The following is a 484-nucleotide window of genomic DNA, read 5'->3' on the forward strand; positions in this document are numbered from 1 at the left end:
AAACTATGGCACATTTTGCAGTGTATCAATGTAGTAGCACTATGAGGTCCTGTTTTGATTGGAAGCCAAATGAGATGGCATGCACTCTATCCATGATCTAACTATACTAACAAGATAGAACTATGCCTAACCCTGCTAACAAGATACTTAGTACGAAAGCTCTACTATCTTGACCACAAAGATGTTTATCTCGCATAGGAGCCAAGTACGAGAGCGTCTCTTCCTGATTCCAGACGTACACCTGTAAACATATCTTGTACCATTAGATCCGCTAGTATCGACATTTACATCTCTAAGAACGCTGTGCGCGGTATCTCTCTATAACTAATCACGAATTCTTGCTTTTTCTTTCATACACCCCCTCCCGATAAGACGCGTGTATGCATGTACATGTGTCTTCACTTTGTTATCACTCGCAGACCATTCATCGAAATACAAAGTGTTGTTTTCGGGAGTAATTTGCTACTAATTGGATATTCAAAAT

The 484-nt window shown here is 39.9% G+C and overlaps 1 protein-coding gene across 2 annotated transcripts in view; it reads left to right on the forward strand.

Moving 5' to 3' along the window:
• The first annotated feature begins 362 nt into the window (after nucleotides 1-362).
• LOC127859535 (uncharacterized) overlaps nucleotides 363-484 on the forward strand; it is a 37,354-nt gene continuing 37,232 nt past the window's right edge. For both annotated transcript variants that reach the window (XM_052397046.1, XM_052397045.1), the window contains exon 1: nucleotides 363-484. This exon is cut by the window's right edge and continues 24 nt beyond it. In XM_052397046.1, coding sequence (XP_052253006.1) covers nucleotides 483-484 — 2 coding nt within the window. In that variant the 5' untranslated portion in view covers nucleotides 363-482.

The sequence above is a fragment of the Dreissena polymorpha genome, chromosome 15 (genome assembly GCF_020536995.1).
Source record: "Dreissena polymorpha isolate Duluth1 chromosome 15, UMN_Dpol_1.0, whole genome shotgun sequence".
Lineage (NCBI taxonomy): Eukaryota > Metazoa > Mollusca > Bivalvia > Myida > Dreissenidae > Dreissena > Dreissena polymorpha.